This window comes from Anomalospiza imberbis, chromosome 5 (assembly GCF_031753505.1).
Source record: "Anomalospiza imberbis isolate Cuckoo-Finch-1a 21T00152 chromosome 5, ASM3175350v1, whole genome shotgun sequence".
NCBI lineage: Eukaryota > Metazoa > Chordata > Aves > Passeriformes > Viduidae > Anomalospiza > Anomalospiza imberbis.
In genome coordinates this window covers 36,589,554-36,608,322 of record NC_089685.1, presented here as the reverse complement: position 1 = coordinate 36,608,322, position 18,769 = coordinate 36,589,554, and the positions used below count along the sequence as shown (strand labels likewise).

The following is an 18,769-nucleotide window of genomic DNA, read 5'->3' as shown; positions in this document are numbered from 1 at the left end:
ATAGTACAACTGACACACATAGGCTAAATATAGCAAAGGGCAAGATTTACTCCTGTTCATGAAAAGTAATATATACAGTTAAATCTCCATTATCTGGGGGAAATTGTGTCTGGGATAACTGAAGGTTAATGAAGATGAATTATTGATTCTTTTGGATACAGTGTACCACTTCAGACATGTCCTTGTGATGCCCCAGGCATCCAGGAGAATTGTGAGCACATGGTGTCTAATCTCTGTGGTCCCTCTAGCAACCTACCCCTAGAGCTAAGAGGCTCATACAGACATAGGAGCATGTTGCAGCTACTGCCAATAAATTATACTAGCCACTTATATCTTGCCTTGAGTGAAGAAGCAGCCTTCCCCATGCTGGATAAACATAGCAGTGATAATGAAAGATAACCAAATGTTGTTTTTTTTTTTTTTTTTAATGTGTGCCAATTGTGTGAGAGTAATACAGCAGTAGGATCACAATCAGTATCTTAATTGATCACTACTCATAAAAAAAAGTGTGTGGAAATTGCTGTTGTACTAGAAGTACAGCACTAGCACTCAATACAAGAAACAGTGGCCTTAAAATTAAAACACTAAGACAGTATTGGTCACAAGAGGGTCGTGGATGCTCAGCAGGTGGGACGTGTGATGGCATGGGAGGCCTGGGGGGATGGGGCTGTGGTGGCTGGGGCTGTGTATCCCCGTCCGGATACCAGTTGGCATAACCTAAAAGTCAGTGGAGAAACAGGTGTTAAGACTAGTCTTAGCCATACTTACAGGAAAGCCATTAAGAACAATTTGATACGTACTTATCAGCTTCTCACGTTTTGTATTTTCTGCAAAAAGATCAGAAGAGGAAAGTAATGTGAGTACCATTCAATGGTGGCTCTTAATCTAAAGAGGTAAGCCTTTGCACTGATGATGCCAGTTAATGCCTAAAACATCCTGCAAGGGGGAAGCCGGCCAGCAAGAGCAGGCTCCCAACTGGTGTGGAGTTCATACTTTTTATTGAATTGAAAGAGAAACAGAAAAAAACAGCTGTATCAGGAAGAATTTGTGTCATGGAGATGAGGGAATAAAAAATAACAACAAAACATGGAATTAATTTAAAATTATTACATATACCAAATTTAAGTAGTTACAAACAGACAAATATAACTACTAATTTATCACAGAAGTACACCTTTACTAAAAGTTTTGATGCATTTGCAGGATTACCTATGTGCATCCTATTGAAATTTCTCTTTTGCCCTATAGGAGAAAATGGTAAAAGTGGGTAGTAGGATCTAGCACTTAACTTTTAAATTCCCTGCCCCTCCTGTCCCTCCCCCTGGTCGTTGAGATATTTCTAGTTTTCCTGTGATGTGTCAGTCTGTGGCTTTCAGATGAATCAGCCAGGATATTACAGAAGGAAATAAGAGCACCAAATGCTCAGTAATTTCTACAGCTGAAGCTGTCTAGAGCCTGGCTAGTAAAGACCATCCCCATTAAACCTCTGTATAAAATTCATATTTGATTTAAGACATTGCTGCATCTCCTTTAATTAATAAGTCCCTAGTCCCAGTTTGGGACTAGGTAAATTGACATAAAGGTTCACTGCTGTTTGGAGCAGACTCAGTGATGGGGTATGGGCCGTGCGTTTCCCTGCTGCACCCACACCCTGACACCAAAGAGACAGACCCAGCACAGAGTCACTCTGGCTCATTAGAGGGGAGGCAAGGAGGAGGGAGCAGGCTGAGCCCCTTGCCATCACTCACTTCTCTCCCAGACCCAGGCAGCACGTTTGCAAGGAACACCTCCAACCCAGAGAGGTTCTTACTCCAACCACACTCGTTCATTGTTGCATCTTTTGCAGGGTTTGCGAGGGAGCTGTGCCAGATCAGCCCCACATCAGCTCCCAGCACCGGCCAAATGTCCCACAGCTGCCACAGGCCTGCTTCAAAGGGTTTACCAGTCCTTTATCAATTGCTCCTCGAGATTTGATTAAAATCCCCTCATGCCCTGAGCCTTCCGAGCTCTGTTACAACTCTTCATTTAATTATTTATCACCAGCACTCTGATAATACTGAGCATAGTAGGGAAAAATATTACAAACAAGCTCTCACTCACTGCTGTTTTTCAGAAAACTGGAAGTTAGAAATAACTGTGCTTTTTGATACAGTCTTATTATTACTTCCGAAATACAGTTGTCTGGAAAATGTGTTAGGATATGCTAAATAAGCAGAAAAGCAGAAGATACATTTCCCATTTCTGCTGAGAGAGAAGAACTAGACAGTGAATATTTGTTGGGGCTAAAATTTTGGATTTGACTTCCTGACCAGATAAAAGGGACAAAATAGTCTGAGACTTCTCTACATCAGAAACTCTGGCTTCTTCTTCTGAAAGCCTTCAACTGCATAGTATTTCAATTATTTCCTTATTACAGTATTCCTCCCAGAGTTTGGTACTGCTGTTGTGTGGTGTGCTACAGACCTACTATGCACTTAGTGCAAATTGACTCGTTGTTGTCTTTCCACTGCTAATTATGCCACTTTTGCTTCTGCGCAATTTTCATACATGATCACTTTGGTCTTACCACAGAGCTTGTCTACACACTTGTCATTACTGCATCTACTGCATGGCTGTCCTTCTTTATATGGTTTTCTTGGGTAATTCCCCCTGCAAAACAGGAACAGTATTTTGTTAGCTGTCATTGAAAAGCTGTCAAGGGGAGGGAATACCCTAATCAAAAAACTGGCCATTGCAATTGTGTGAAACTCTTTTAAGATCAGATTAAAGCTCTCACTGGCATGAGAAGCAGTTGACTCCTGCCACTGAAAATTAATGAGACTTCTTAGGCAATACCGTATTATTGTAAGCATACAAGAATTTGCCTCTAGCAAATCATTACCCACCTGGATTCTAAAAAGCAAACATGTAAAAAGTAAGTAGAAATACTGCAAGGTACCAGATAAACTAGAGGACTGTCTTCCTTTTATTTCTTAAATTGCAATATCTTGTTTGAAATTCGTGTAGGGCCAGAGAAAGATGTAATCTTTCTGAAGCAGGAAGATTACACCTTCCCCATATTTCCTGCAAAGACTGAAATCAAAACAGATTTTCTTCCACCATCTGCATTATGGTGAGTGGTGTCAGCTATGATCTGCTCTCCTGCCTTTTTTAGAATGGGATTTTCTGCAGTTCCAGCTATGTCCAGTAGGTTCGGTTCCCAATGTCCAGGGGAAGTTTTCCTTGGACAAGTGACATGAAAATGTAGCTTATTCTGAAATTTGTTACAACTGCACCCATCATATCAATTGGCATCTGATACCAGATCAGTTGGGATATTTAAAGAACAAAACAAAAAAAACCTCAAATGCCACAATTAACTTACGCTGGCCCATAGTCACAAACAAAATGTGCTGCTTTGAATAGTCCTGGAAAATTTTCAACCGTATTGCAGAAGTGAACTGCGCAGCCAACTTTGTAACTCTCTGCCCAGACGACCTGCAGGACAAAGGGAAGTATGTAATGCACTGTTCAAATACTGTCAAAGCAACAGCATTAAGAGAAGAAGAAGAAGGGAAGTAGCTCAGGGAAATTTAAATCAGCTGACACAGGAGCAACTTAACCGAAGGGCAGCTGGGACAAATGACGGATTGATAGCCATTTTTGCACTTATTATCTGGCTACCCTTTAAATGTGAAATTGCCAGGGGATAATCCCTTTCCACCATTACTGGAAATAGAGCTTGACATTCCTGGGGCTTATAATATTTATTTCCAATCTCATGCAACAATAAACTGGGGGGTGCAAAGGCCTGCTGTAATTCCTGTTCCAAAGCAATCTGTTCCAAGCGACAATCCATATGTTAGACTATAAAGCACTGGGCATGCAAGACTTACCTGAGTGTAGTGACCACACTTGTTGGTACATGTATTGGTGCTGAAATCATAGCTGCTGACTTCATTAAACCAGGACCTGAGAGCTGCATCCACAGAGAAGATGTGGGCTGGGCCAGTCCAGATGTTTTCTCCAACAAAGCGAAAGGTGGGGTGCATTTTTCCTGGCATTTCAAGGTAGGTATTGTGGTTAAACTTACACTTCTTTGCCCATGCTTTGGCAGTCTTAGCTAAAGCAGCGTCCCAGGACTGTAGAAAAGGAGGAAAACATACTATAACCTGCACTGCAGTGACTTTGCCGAATTCAGACATTTTTAAACAGAAACTTTTCTTCTTCCCATCCCTGCTTTCAATTTCTTTCTCTCACTTGACATTTCTACTCCCACAACAAATTTTTGTCTTCTTTCTCCCTTAGCTACTTCAGGACATGCAGGATCTATCCACTGTTCAGTTGTATCTGACTTGTTCATATATTTACAGCTGGAGTGCATTCTTTAAGCTGCTACGCCTGGAGGGGGTAACTGTGTGAAACTTACAGCTGCAGAGGGGCCTGGGGGACTTTGTGCCTAGGAGATGTTGGTTGTCCAGGGATTTGCACTTGGCAATTATTACCAGACCAGACAGGAATTCTGTTCTGCTGGCCAGGACAGAAGGAAGCATCACAGCTGCTCCCTTCCTCAGCTCCTTCTGCCTCTTTTCTCTTTTCCCTCCTCAGCAGATGGACAAAGCAAATAAAAGACTCCCTCATCTCTGCTGGGCTGAGAAGGATACACCTCTCATCCAAAGAGGCAAAAGTGATAATTTAACAAACCAGTCTGGCAGACTTGCAGATTTTATGCTGACAAGTAAGGTTCAGTACAGGGAAATTCAAGTTAAGGGATGTGAGAAAAAAAAAATTGAGTTTGTGTTCCTAATAACAGATTTGGAGATGGCTATTACCACTTGAAAGTAGTAGACCAAAAAGCAAACAAAGTATTAGAAACTCTTTGCAAAGGAATGGAGAATAAAACCACATATATAATCACAAATCTGCAGAAGTCCTGTTAAATGCTGTGTGCAGCACAGCACCTCACCTCAGGAAAGGTACACTAGAACTAGAAAGGCCAGAGAGAACTTCGAGTAGGATGATCATCTTCAAGTTCAGAGAACTTTCATATAGCAACAGAGAGTGCTCTGCAGCTTCAATCAGAGACATCTGGACTTCTTGTGTGAAATAGGTAAATAAGCAGCATTAACTAATAGCAGTATGGAACAATACTGTGAAAATGAATGTATAGTCTATTTCATACAAAGAATCAACATATATGTTACAGAAATCATTAACTGAAATGGAAAGAATAGCAGTACAAAGGAAGAATAAGATGGGCTAAATCAGCAGCCCAAATATAATAATTTCAAAAAGATCACAAACACCACCTTACCATGCGAAACATATTGCTGGCTGGTGGACTCACTTTGGATCGAAATGTGTTGTGAGCTCTCACACAATCCTCAATGAACTTTTCATCTTCTATATCAGGCAAGGGATAAGCATGAAAGCAAGAGAAAAAATCCAGTAAGAACAATGCAGCAAAGAAAAATGTGTTTTTCATCATTCTCCAGTGTTTTTTCATAAGTTTTAAAATGAAAAATCTCACAGGTGGAGATGAAACCGGCAAGCAGTTTTGCAGAGGTTGTCCCCCGGCTGTGGAAGAACTTGAAAGTGTCAAACAGGAAGTGAAGAGCAATTGCTTAATCAGGTACAACTCTATCTGACATCATAGCTGGCAGTCAAAGGGTAAAGCGTGAAACAGGCACTTGCCATGCATATCAGCAAGGAGCAACACTCCAAGTATACTTCTGTCTTTTCTTTGAGTGTGCTCCATCCTGGGTGAATGCCAAACCATTCTGTGATTTTTGGTCTTATCTGAAGAGATGGTGCTGAACAGCTTTCTGAAAACCTGCATCAATCACAAAAAATGCAGCTTTGACAAAACAGAAATCTGCTATTCAGCTGATTTTCCAATAGTATTGCTTAGTCATACCAGTTTAGTTACAACTATGTAGCAGGACATTGCTTCCATATCAGAATTACTCAAGAAATAAACAGAATTAAGAAATCTGTGCTTCAGAAGGAGGAGAAAAAAAAAGGTTCCTGAACAGCATCCTGTTGCAGAACAGACATTCTGGCCTGGTTTGGTGTGTGTAACAAAAAATAAAATTTGGAAATCCCAGGCTTGAGTATGTGATGGTTCTCTCCTCCTTAATTGCTTGCTATTGCTAGCCTGAAATCACTGGAGCAGCTTCCTGTGCTCCTGGAGAGCAGCTACAAGATTAGCACTCCTGGTATAACATTCCAAGTCTGATCACTTCTCAGGGCAGTAGGATGGTATGTGTTGGCATTTGCATTGTCTCCCCAACTGTTCTACAAGCTGGCTGAATATTTCTTTTTTCAAACCTAAGCCAAATTGTACAAATATGCAAGAGTGTAAGAAGAACCATATGTTTTAAGAGCTAAGGTCTTGTAACCCAGTTTTAGGTAGGTTTATGGGGAAAATTTGTTGCAAATAGATTGCAAAATATGTTAATGGGTCTCATTCCCTGCTCAGTTTTGGTGGTCAGACTTAATGTAAAACCATGATTTTATTACAACTACATGCAGTTTGAACAAAAACACCCATTACACTAAAACTGCACCATTAAACAGTACAATGATCTTGCACTTATATATGCATGCAGTTGAAATTCTGTTTGGAAGATGAGTGGTGATTTTATGCAGTAGGAAATTTTGATGGGTCCAGGATAGTCCAGGTTATAAAATGTTTTCTTGCATTTCTGGCTCCATCTAGTGACTCTATCTATAATTAAAGCAGAAGTTCAGCCTGCCCTCGAGCATCTATGATATTTTTCCAATAAGAGAGTTTTAGACTTTTGCCAGCATTAAGCAGTGGACCTCGACAATTAAGTTTTTGGATTTGGATAGCACATTATAGCACATTTGGATAGCACAGTCTGGACAATACAAGCCATTGCTTATCCACAGACCTCAAGTGAAATTTAGCACCATGACCTGGGTACATGCAAAAAGATTTACAGCCTCATGATTTTGAAAAATTCCCCATGTTTACATCCCACTTTTGCACTTCTGACCTGCTTTTAGTTCAAAATGGCTGGAAAAAGAAAACATCAGATTTTAAATTTTTCCCTAAGGTTCTATTTAGTCAGAGGACTAAAACCTGGTGAATTACAGCCTATTACAGATATCCATGATGCCTGGGAATCTGTGAAATCACATTTAATTTTGTTCTCAAATCATCAACTTCCCCACAGTATTGTTCCTTTTGTTGGGGAGAGAAGGTCTGACCTTGACTTACTAGGTTGAGTTGAACAAATGGGGTGGATCTTCTGGGTTTTCTTATTCTATCCACAGGATTAGGCAGCTGCAAGATCATTTGGCCTTCCAGACCTGTGAATAAACTAATATTCTGACATGCATTGCTTCTGCTATTACACAATGGCACCTCAGGGCAGAAAACAGATTACAGGACAGGACAGTGGTGATATTGAATTTCCACAAGAATTATTCTGTAAGAAATAATTTTGTACTCATTAAAAGCTAAAAAAATCCTAAAATTATTTTGTAATAATGAGGCTGTAAAAACTTTCACAATTAACAGAGGAGGCCATTAGTATGTGGCTGGACTGCAGATAGTTTTACTGTAATTTGGAAGTGATCTGGATGATTACTCCTGTAAATTTAAGTGCAAAAGTTTTGGCACTGCATATTTTTAGACCAAAGAGTTTTACCTGCCAAACTTAAGAGAAGACAGGCATTACAGTTTAGGCATCTGCTTTGTCTTAGGAGATTCTTTCAATACCTTTTGCACATGATTAACCAAACTGTATTGAATTCAGGTAAAAATGTTTAATTCTATAGCTAGAACATCTGGATGATCATACATTCCATTTCTGGAAGACATGCAGACATGGTAGCTTAGTCAGTATCGAAGTATCTCTCCAGTAGGAAGGGTACAGGCCTCAGGTGGACAAACTGACTCGACCATTCCCAAAAGTTTCATCTCTTCAATTATAAATGAAAGAAGCAGTTGTGTTCATCAAACATAACCAGTTTCTTGAAATGGATCTTAATATTTAAAGTGGTGTTACCTGAATACTGGGTTAAGGACTAAGCATTTCAGCATATGTGACAGCCTCACATATATTTTTGAGATTTCTACTATTTTGAGATTCCGGTGTTGTGGTTCTCTTAACAGGTCTACACAGCACATCCATTTATGGGTCATAAATTTTACCCATTTTCAATTTTGTGTCTGAGCCTTCAAGAATACAACTGCTCCTGGATCGTGCATGGTCTTTGGTTATCAATTATGATGTTCATAGTGTTTAACCCATGTACACTGCTTGTTTTTTCTGGTGGTTAGTTTCCTTTGTAATGTTGCCTGAAATTCATGAATGTTTTGATATGACTTAACTGTGTATAACAGGAAAGGAGCAAACAATCAAGGGAAAGAAAGTTTAGATGTGAACATCACTCTAACAGAAATGTGCAAAACCCTCCAGAATTCTATGCAGATAAGGTTGAATTGCAGTTATTTAAATTTAAAAACTACCTTGATAGGTAACTTTTCATAATTTATTGTGCCACAGAAAAAATGAAAAATATTTTCCTATGATACGTCTACTTCTAGCCTTCTAAAAATTCTACTGCCAAACAAACAGCAAAACTGAAATCCTCCAACCTTGCTTTTGGTTTTGTTATAGGCAGAACCAGGGGCAGAAAACAAGAATTAACACTTGAAGAGAAATAAGCGAGAAAAGACAAAACGAACTGAAAGGAAAATGCTCTATAAATTATTCTGGTAACTTTTGCTGTTTTCATTTCACAATCCAAAGCTTACTAAATAAGAATCTCACAGATACCATTGTGTCTGGCAACACAATGGTAGTGCAGTATTTTCATCTGTAATTTACATGGAGTGCAGTCTAATCATCTTTGAACACTGAGATAAGAAATTTAAGAGCTGCTTTTACTAGATAAGATCTACTTGACATTAAAATTATCATCTGTTTTACATCAGTGAAATATCATATATTTGCTTATAGATGAAACTGATTCTACTGCAAAGCTTATTTTTTCAAGATGGGAATGAATATTTAAACCTAAAATGTTAAGTGTTCAAAAGAAACCTTTACTTGCACAGCAGTATTATGTTTCTCTGAATTACCACTGAGAAATCAGAATATAATGAATTTTGTTGTTAATTCTTTTTTTATGAGAATTGTAAGGAAAAATTATTTTGGCTGGATTTTATCCTTCTATCAACATTTTTACTAAGTAATACCTACAGACATTCTGCAATTACTGTGATTTGAACACCATCTCCAGACTTATAGAATACTGAACTGTGTGGCTTGGTAACAAGAGAACTGGAAATCATTATTTTATAAAGTTCATGTAGTAATCATGCAGTGAAATGAGAAGTGAGGCTTTCAGTGAGGTTGATGTTGTGGACAAGAAGACAGAATTATTGTACGAGGTACTGGGGTGAGCCAGTGCAGGGGAAATGCAGTACAGTCATTGCTTGATGTTCAAAAAGACAGTGAGCTGCTACTTGCTACCACACGTACACCTCTGTGTTATTTACAGATGGTACCGATTTACATGGCAGACACTAACCAGGACATTTTACCACAGACAACTCTCACTTGAATGCAACAACCACAAACCTTAGTGCAGCTCTGCACTTCACAAATTAAAAATCTGACCTCACCATACCAATTTAATGGCATCAGCAACATTAAAAACTTCATGACCTCCAATCCAAGTATTCTCTCCAACAAATATGAAATTAGAATGGTACAGATGTTTCTTACTTAAGTATAAATGCATTCATTTGTCTATGCCTTTGCAGTCTGTGCCAAAGCTGCATCCCAAGTCTACAAAGCATGAAAGGTGAAATAGTTGTGCAATGTTGAGTTACAACAAAATCTTAATCAGATAAAGCTAGTCAGCAATAAGCAGATAAATATCAAACACTGGAGTTTCACAAAGAAATACTTTTCCTTATTTAGGCAAGTACCTGTGGTTTATTTTAATTGACTTTTCCTATTGCAGCACAGAAATACGAACTAATCTAATGAGACAAGTTTTCCTCCCTTCACTGTTGAAAAATAACTTTGTAAGAGCACTTGCTAGCAACTGAAAAGATAGTTGAAATGCAGTTTTGTCTTCAGGCAAGGAATAGCTGGCATGCTAATTAAACACAAAACTTTTTTTGGTTTTATTGTTGAACAGGTCATTAAGGATTTTGATTTGATACATAAAAAATAATTCAAATTAAAATGCACCGATATTGTAGATTCAATAGTACAAATATTTTAACTATTTTTAAGAGAGCCTCTGGAAAGAAATATTTACTCTTCCTATGGTATGGCTTTAAATACACATCAGGGCATTTTACAAAGACAGTTTCATGAGGTAAACGTGCCAAATCCTGACCAGTAATTCATTCTACTACCTCTTCTTTGCAGCTCGTTCCTGAACATGAATGATCTTCTGTATTTGTCTTCCAGTCATGACTGTTTCAGAAGGTTTACCATTAAAGTACTCAGTTTTATATCTTAACAGAAGATGCTGTGATTTATTGCTTAGGCTTACTGGTGCTCATATGTTTCACTCCACTCTTAGTTTCTTTTTGAACTTTACAATTACTTCACTGGCTGCTGATACTCTTTCCTCCCCTAAGGCCTTTGGTTTTTTTCAAGCCATACTTTCGGTCGTAACTTTCCCTGGGTTCCCTATTCTTGAGCATTGAAAACCGTGTGTGGTCTTTTGCAAACTTCATCATTTCCTAAATCACCACCCCTCCCCTTTTCTGCCAATCCAGTTTAAAACCCACCCAAGCAAAGGACATTCTTTGCCGAATAGATGTGCGCTCCAAGCGTGTTCAGGATGCTCCTCGTTTAGCTGCCCATTGCTAGCATGTTCCTCTTGGGACGCTAGGCGGACTAAACATCGAACAGCTGCTTTTTCTGCATCTTCACTTTTGTTTGACCCTTTCCAGCAAACATTTCCATTTGCCAGCGGAAATGCCCTTCAGCGCTAGGAGTACAGCTTACACGCGTGCTCCACAAGGAGAGCCCGGCTGCCGCGGGGCTGTGGGGCCGGGCCGGGCCGGGCCGTGCTGCGCCGCGGGGCGCCGCCGGGGGCGCTGTGGGGCGGGGCGCGGCCCGGCCGCGGGAAGGCGGCGGGCAATCGGGCGGCGGCCATGGCGCTCTCGGCCGTGCAGCAGGTGCTGGTCTCGGCCGTGCTGGTGCTCTGCGTCTTCGTCGTCATGCCCAGGATGTTCGGGGGAGGAGGCGGCGGGCGGCCCGGCCGGTCCCCGCGGGGCGGCAAGGCCGGCCCCGGCCATTACGATCCCCGTCAGCACGGCCGAGGTAAGAGCAGGGGCGATGCCGTGGCCGGGGTTCCGTGCGGGAGCCGCCGCGGGCTCGGGCGGGCTCGAAGGGAGCCCCAGGATCCGAGAGGGATGTATTCCTTACATCCCGTCCGACGGGGAGCTCCCGGTGTACACGGGCTGTGGACGGAGAGGCCTGGCCAGACCGCTTCGAGCTGGCCTGTGAGCGCCTGAAACCCTCACCTCCTGCGGTGTTTTGCTGTTGTGGTTCGCCACCGCTTTGGGTTTTGGCTGTGTTTCTTACAAAACTGCTCTTAAGTGGAAGAAACACCCGGTAATTGCAAGTGCGGAGCGGCGTGATGAGCAGTACCCTCAGGGGCCCAATTGAACAGATGAGCCGAGAGGTGTCACAGAGAAAAATCAATTGCAGTAATGAAGCCGAGTGTTGCTGTTAGTAAAAATACGCACAGTCATACAAAATCTGTCCGGCAGTATATTAAAAAGGAGTCCAAGATGCTTGTTTAGAAAAGGTATAAAGGAATGGGTTGTAGAGTGTACTACTTGTAGGAGCTATAGTGGGTATCCACGTATATTAAGCCGCATCGCTGCATGTCACGATTTAGCTCAAGGTCGGAAGGTACACCTTTGTTTTTGGCAATCACTAAAAGCCCAGTTTTGTGAGGTAGCTCTGTGATTCATTGATGATGCCTTCCAAGGTGTTTCAAACCAAGAGACAGCCACTTGCTGTAATCCTCCAAATGTGCTTTTTCCCTGCTGGCAGAAGAATGGAGGCTTGAGCTGCTACCATGTTCTTCCCACCTGGTGTGGAACTTACTGTGCTTCATAAGCTCCTGCCTGGTCTGTTTCGCCTGATTATTTTTTTATTTATAAGGTAGCTGTATATTCCCTATAGACCAAATTATTTTAAAACCAAATCCAAAAAAAAAAAAAAAAACACTTCACATGCCTGTGATTCTGCTGAACTACTGGCCCAGCACTGAGTAAAATAAATTTTAGACAGATCTCCTATTCTCAGCTCTTTTGGTGGTTCTTTTTTCCTGGTTGGCTAGTAACTCACTTTGCTGTTTCTTCTGTGGGATAAACTTGGTGCAGGACACTAGTGGACTAGGATTCAACATTCCTCTACCCTGAAGGTGTTTACCTTGCCACATTCTTATTTGTATGGTCTGTAGAAATCCTGTTCATCTGTGATAGTAACTATTTTAGTAAAACTACTCATTTACTTTAAAAACAAATAGAACTTAAAATAGGGGAAAAGGTGAGTGTAAATGTAAACTAGGAATCAATATGAAACATTCTGAAAAGTGGAAAAAAATATATACTATAAAATGTGATTTCCAGATTAGTTAACGCAGTTTTAGCAAGTCTAAACCTACTTGTCCTGAAAGGACAACGCCTGCCTGAATTTGCACTGAATGATGAAGGTAGCTTGAATTCTGATTGTATCAGCTAGAGCATTTAGGTTTTGTGTAATGTTAATTTTTTCTCTTTCTGATCATGGCTGTACTTTGCACACTTGAGTTATGTAACTGTGAGTTCCTGAAATGCCACAGTTACAGTAGTAATTGATAAGTCGTGATAATGGTATTTTGTTTGGGAGTTTTTATAAAAGGTGAACCTTGCCGTACCCATACTCAGTCTTGATACATTAAGTTTTAAGTCTAGGCACTCAGTTGAGACAGGAGTGTAAAATTTCACAATCCCCCAATCCCCTGCTGTCTGTCTCTGCAAGCATGTGCATTCTTTAGCTGCTGGTAGTGTTCCATGTGTGCATGTCCCATGAACCCTTGGTTTAACTACCAAATAACCTGTTTCCTAAGTTGAACAATGATATTGGCTGTTTTGTCATCTGCTCCCTATTCTGGTAGGCAAATTACATGCAAAAATACTTCTGACTTCCAAGGGTGCATCTCTTGGGTTTTGTATAATCTTCTCCTGCTAAATATTTGATTTGCAGAGGTACAGTACTTCTAAGCCTGTAGGAATATCCATGTAAAACTGGATTTACTGTCAAAATAATGAAAGCAGCAGCACAGTGTATTTCAAAAAAACTTTTTTTTTCTGGGACCAGACAATTCAATTTGTAATTAACTTGGTACCTTTGGTGCAAAGGAAAAAAATAATGTTTTCAGCATTATCAATAGTTTCTCTGAGTATGCTTTAATTTCAAGATTTAAATTTTTACTTGTTACATCTATCTTTCTGTGATTTGCTGAGGGTTTGCAAATGTTGCTGTGAAGAAGCTTAAAAATTGTACATTAAAGAAACCAAGCTTGGCTTGAGAGATTTTGCTGCCTAGATTTAACTGTGCATCCTGTTAATGTAAGAATAATTTTTAATTTTTTAAGAGGCTACAAGGCTACCCACACCATCTTAGAAGAGTGATGAGCAATGATTACAGACGAAGAAAACAATTTCATTCCAGCTGTTGACTCCTGATTTTATTTCTTACTTTGTTGTCTTTCCCTCAATTTCATTTTTAAGGTAGTCCTCAGACAGTTTATCAAGTTCACCGGAATCCAGGAAATTCTGACAGTAATACTTACCAGAGTATTCAACAGATGAGAAACGCAATGGAAAAAGAGATAAAAAGCGAGAGAACGAGAGGAAATGGTCGAGAGTTAGCACTCACCCTCATGCCATTGTATGCTCTTGGAGTGGGAATGTTTGCTGCCTACAAACTTCTTAAGGTAAGCCATAGGAAAAGCACTAAATTATTGTAGTTAGGAGAAAGTGTAAATGCTTGGCTTGTATTTTGTTTTTCTAATTCTGAGTCTTGCTCTGACTTTAAATGTGAAGTCCAAAGTTAAAATTTTAGCATATCTAATTCTTCCATATGAAGGCTTCTGGCTTAGGTATTTTTAAACGCTTGAAGAAGTGAGAATCTTACTCACCCTGCAGCCTCTAATGAGAATCTGAGAACCTAAACAGTGCTGCTACCTGAGACTGTAACCTAAGTCTCATCAGTGTTTCACTTCCTTTTCATTCTTCAGAATGAGATTGAGTATGGGAAGGAGGCGGACAATTCCTGCAGAGCAGCGGTCTTAGATTAGCAGCTAGGTAGAACAGCGAGTAGAGTTGACCTTTTATTTGGACTCCTCATGTGATCATGCAGTTGCAACATGCAGGTTTATTTGCGTTATGGGATACCTTTTCTACCGTTTGTAAATTCAAAAAGGAGAACACATGATCGGTTGTGTTTTAAAAGGAATCAATCTTGAAATGTATTATTTATAGTAAGAGATACACAAAGCGGAAAGTGCACCTGGAATATTGTTGCTTGCCCTCAGGGAAAATAAAAATGAACAGGAGTAAGACTGGAGACAACATGCTCATTTCTGGAGTCACTTCATGTTAATTTTGTGTATGAGGAAAATATCACAGCTTAGCAAAATGAGTATAGAGGCTGCCCAGTTAAGTATAAGATTTGAAAAGTATGAAAACTGTATTTTGGGTGTTACAATTCTATACACTTGGGCTTGTGGGATTAAAATGTAAGTATTTTTATGATAGTATCTTTATTGCTTTAAGAAATAAATTCTGTATCCTAATTAATGATAGGAGACTGGATCCAGTGACCTAGAAGGTTTCTTCTGCTTCTTTTTGAAATAGCAACTGCTTTCTTTTACAGCTTTTGCCAGTCATGTTGTGTTTACTTAACATCACAAGTGTTACTTTAAGACAGGATGAGGCATCACAGAAGAAAAGTTTCATTCATGTAGCACATTTTCATGGTTGCTGTTTACTTTCACTAAAGTTCTAAATGCAGTTTTGTTTTTAGTACACAAGTAGTGATGAGGTTATTTAACTCGATTGTATTTTTTAAAGATGAAGTCGCATGAAGAAAGTCACTCCAAAAAGGAAAAAAGTACAGAAGACAAGGCGAAGGAAACAGGTAAGATACCCATTCAGAATGCATATGTTCAACAAAAATGCTTATTTCCTACTGGAAAAAAACATGTTTTAATTGATGCAATCTAGCTAAATGAAGACAATCTCTCAAGTTACTGAGAGCAGTTAGGAATCTACAAAAACCCACTTTGTTATGCTGTATGTTTTAAATGCTTGTTTGAGGTTTGTTTTAATTCTCCAGATGTAATGCTCTTTAAAACAGCTGTTGTAATGCTGTATGATTCTCTGCCTCTAAAATGTCTGATGTTTTTCTCACTTAAGATCTTATCAGTTTTCTTCAGTTTAAATGGGATATAATTAAATAGGGTATTTAAAAATAATATAATGATCTGGTTTAGAACTGAACTGTATTGATAGTGGAACAGTGTGGCTAAACAATTATAGAGACCATTTATGATTTCTAGGCCAAATGAGAAACTGTCACAAACATTCAAAGTTGTTGCTGTTTTCATACGTCTTTCTCCCTTGAATAGACACATTTTTAGTGAATTAAACAACTACCAGCATCGTTTGGTGTCTGTGTGTACACCATGTCTATAATGAGGTTCAGCAGTGATTTGCTACACTGCCTACTCATCATCCTTGTGCATTCTTCTTTCTTCAAAATTTAATTGTATTTTAGGAGGAGTGACTCCTCTTGAGTCTAGTGCTTGAAGCATTAAATATATTTGTAAGGTGTGAATAGACAAACACATGAAAGCATATTAAGTATAAGTACAGTACTTACATGTCAGGAAGTCTTGCAGCTGCATAGTTTTTGAGACTGGGAAGGTGAGCTCTACATTCTTGCTCAGTTTCTACAAAGGTGTCCTCTGTCACTATTGGAGATAGGTTACTGGGTGGAAAGGACTACTGTTCACACATAATAAGGCTTCTGTTCTTACCCCCACCACTTCCTATTCATATTGTCGAATTTTTTAGGTGAAAGAAGCTTTCTGGTTTTGAATCTGTCCAATGAAAAATATAAATAAATATCCCAATGATATTGTAAAGACATTTTTTAAAATGTTCTTTCTTTCCTCATCCCCTCTCCCTCCCCCCACACCTTTGTCTTTTTTGTTGTATTTTTTTTTTTTTTTTTTTTTTTTTTTTTTTTTTTTTTTTTGTTAGAGCATCAGCTTTTAGAACTGGAGCAACATCTAGCACAGACAGAGAAAATGTTAAATTCTTTATTGACTCAGTTGGATCCACTTTCAAACTGGTGAGTGTTTCTAAAAAATCTCAGTGTTGTTTCCTGTATATTGAAATTTGCCAAAATGTTAACAACTAGTTCTTAAAATGATCCTTATATATAGGTAAGGAACAGTTCTAGGAACCTTCTTTGATTATTTATTGTTTCTGTAGCCTTTTGCAGGTGATACCAATTCTTCCATTTGTGAACTTTTTCACAGACACCTCCCTTTTCTTGTTCACCAAACATAAATGCAGAAGACATTATCATGTTACTACAGCTTAACAAGATGAACTTTAATATTGACCAAGGAAACCAATAGTGAAAATATACTTAAACTCAGTACTATTTCAAAGCCCTTGTGGGAAATAGATTTTGGCAGCAGAGTGAGTTTCTTCTTTTAGATGAAATTATAAGAAAGAAATAGTTATCAAGGTATAACTGCTCTTTTTTTGTGTTTTGAAATGAATCTGTGAAGTGTGTGCATTTCAGTGAAATAGAACTTGTCTATTTTAATATGACAAGGAAATTCAGTAATATAAAAGCTCCTTGCAGTTTTAGAGAAGTTCTCTTCTTAAGAAGCTAGAGCCTTACTTATCTACTAGAAATAAAAGTATCCGTGCAGTTAATTTTCTAGACTGACATCCTTCATGAAACACAGGTTAAAACATGCGGAATTTCCTGATTGTTTCCACGGTGTACTTCTGAATTGGGTATGTGCTGAAGCTCTTAAGCAGTAATTTCATTGGCCAATTTGCCTAGCAAATTTCTAGTAGTGGTGGGGAGGAAAGTTAAAAAACCTTGGATGAGAAAAGCCTTCAAACTCTAAAGTTCTGTATTCGGCATTGTCATAGTACTAATAACAGTACTTTGGATAATTACCGGAGTAATTAATTTGGAGTCATTACTTGACTTTGGCCATTGGGACTCCAAAGTTAGAGTTCAATGACATTGAGTGGTTGTATGATGTAATGCCCTTCCAACTTCTCAAGAGACAGTTCTCAAAGGAAAGCTTGACCTAAACATTTCACAAACTTCACTATGGTATTTATGCACAAAAATAAATATTGCAATAAGTGTTTTATTGTCAAGCCCTCCCTTCCAAGATAATCTTTCAGCTGTTAACATTTGTCTTTTTTTTTCCTAGTGTCAATGCTTTAGCTTGTGAGCAGAAAGATGAAATAATGACACAGCTCCAATCAATTAGACGACTGATGAAAGAAAGTGGATTGGATAAATCAGAAAACAAGATGAAAGGTAATTTAATTTTCAGATAGATAGATAATTAAGTAGTTTATATTTTAAAGGAATAAATAGATCTTAGTATAATAATGTTCAGCTTCTGAGTCTTAGGTAATTTGTGTGGAATTAGTTTTATTCTGAAGGAATACCATTTTTCTTATTTGAGATGTATCCAATTTCAAATTTTTGATACATCATGATTTAGTTAAGAATACGTGCTCAAGACATTGAACTGGGATGGACCACACAGTCACATTCTGTTTTGATAAAGGAACAGACTACTATAGGAAGATCAGTTCCTAAGTAGTCTGTTAGTATTGGCCTAACTTTAGGCAAAGGATTTTCAAATGGGGACCTCGGAGGCTGTGAGTAACACTTACATGAAACACTATACAGCAAATTGTATGTTAGTTTCAACTGGAGACTCCCAAGAGCTGCATAGTAGCCCAAGAGAAATCTTAAATGTTAAGAATGGTCCATTAAAAATTTGGTGATTTTTTGCATTATTCGAGTCTTAATAAAAGAGACAAAAAAATTTAAAAATACTCCACTTCTAAACTGACCCTGTAATTCAGAGCCTTGCCAGTAAACTTTAATTTTGATTAATTCTTGGGAATTTTAAGATCTTGGACACATTTGTGATGAGAAACTTGAAGATCTCATTCAGTCATTTGCCGAACATTCTCAAGAGAAAGAAATGGACAACAGAGAAGATGACTGTAATGAAGATTTGCTTGAGGATATTGATAATGATTACAAAATAGAAGAGCATGAATTACACGGTGAATGTGAAATACATCAGTTGGAGCCAGATGTTGTAGAAGACGAAGAAATGATAAGCAAAGATGCCATTGAATCAGAAGAGATGGGACTGAGAAGACGCAACAGATATGAGTGGAATCTGCATATGTAAAACTTCCAAAAGCTTATGAAATCTTTCTATAAAGTATGCACTTTAAACTGAAATGAAGTTATGTGTACTGCTATATGCTTTAAAAAGAGGGGTGAAATACTGCCTTTGCTCATATCTATGACAATTCTGTAACTGACTTCAGTGGCAGCAGAATTTTACTCAGGATGTTTACATATTTTTTCTATTTATTTTTTCCCTATAAAAATATTTCTGTACTCTGTATATAATGCACTGTAATTTT

General features: G+C 38.7%; 2 protein-coding genes across 2 annotated transcripts; one reads left to right on the top strand and one right to left on the bottom strand.

Moving 5' to 3' along the window:
* Positions 1-206: 206 nt before the first annotated feature.
* Positions 207-6,004, bottom strand: LOC137474033 (glioma pathogenesis-related protein 1-like). The gene is made up of 6 exons (XM_068190267.1): positions 5,294-6,004; positions 3,876-4,121; positions 3,365-3,477; positions 2,567-2,649; positions 801-827; positions 207-717 (listed from the first exon to the last, which is right to left on the bottom strand). The coding sequence occupies exons 1-6, from the start codon at positions 5,483-5,485 to the stop codon at positions 491-493; spliced, it is 888 nt and encodes a 295-aa protein (XP_068046368.1). The 5' UTR covers positions 5,486-6,004; the 3' UTR covers positions 207-490.
* Positions 6,005-11,088: 5,084 nt separating this feature from the next.
* LOC137474021 (protein RIC-3-like) lies at positions 11,089-18,539 on the top strand. Its single transcript, XM_068190251.1, has 6 exons — positions 11,089-11,309; positions 13,775-13,980; positions 15,119-15,185; positions 16,313-16,403; positions 17,521-17,630; positions 18,239-18,539. The coding sequence occupies exons 1-6, from the start codon at positions 11,141-11,143 to the stop codon at positions 18,526-18,528; spliced, it is 933 nt and encodes a 310-aa protein (XP_068046352.1). The 5' UTR covers positions 11,089-11,140; the 3' UTR covers positions 18,529-18,539.
* The last annotated feature ends 230 nt before the right edge of the window (positions 18,540-18,769 follow it).